Here is a 327-nt window from a genome sequence, read left to right as displayed (position 1 = left end):
TGCTGCTCACCTCGTTGTGCGCATCCTCCTGGGCTTGATGTCGTCGGGGTTGTGACCCGCCCTGTTGTCGTAGCCATAGAGCGCGATCAACTCCTGCCTGGTCTTGGGGGCTTGCTCATCCTCGCGGAATTTGTCGTGCTCCCAGCGGCCCTCGTCCTTCCACAGCTTCCGCTGGCGACCCTTCGGCCTGGAACAGTCACACGGGGAAGACCAAGATGTTGTTGCAAAGCCAAGGACACACAGAAGCTTCAACAGGCCCCACACGCGGAGCCTGAGCATCAGGGTGTGCCCAGGAGAGAGCGTCTCCGCTCCCTCCCCCTCCCGCCC

General features: G+C 62.7%; 1 protein-coding gene across 1 annotated transcript in view; it reads right to left on the bottom strand.

The window, feature by feature from the left end:
• Positions 1-327, bottom strand: part of CASC3 (cancer susceptibility candidate 3) — a gene marked incomplete at both ends in the record, with an annotated part of 1,505 nt that overhangs the window by 542 nt on the left and 636 nt on the right. Inside the window, one exon of the mRNA XM_009865519.1 lies at positions 11-187. Within this exon, the coding sequence (XP_009863821.1) occupies positions 11-187 (177 nt within the window). The remainder of the gene's footprint in view (positions 1-10; positions 188-327) is intronic.

Source organism: Apaloderma vittatum, unplaced genomic scaffold, assembly GCF_000703405.1.
Source record: "Apaloderma vittatum isolate BGI_N311 unplaced genomic scaffold, ASM70340v1 scaffold27942, whole genome shotgun sequence".
Taxonomy (NCBI): Eukaryota; Metazoa; Chordata; class Aves; order Trogoniformes; family Trogonidae; genus Apaloderma; species Apaloderma vittatum.
Note: the sequence above shows the minus strand (reverse complement) of the source record. Positions and strands in the feature narration are given on the sequence as shown.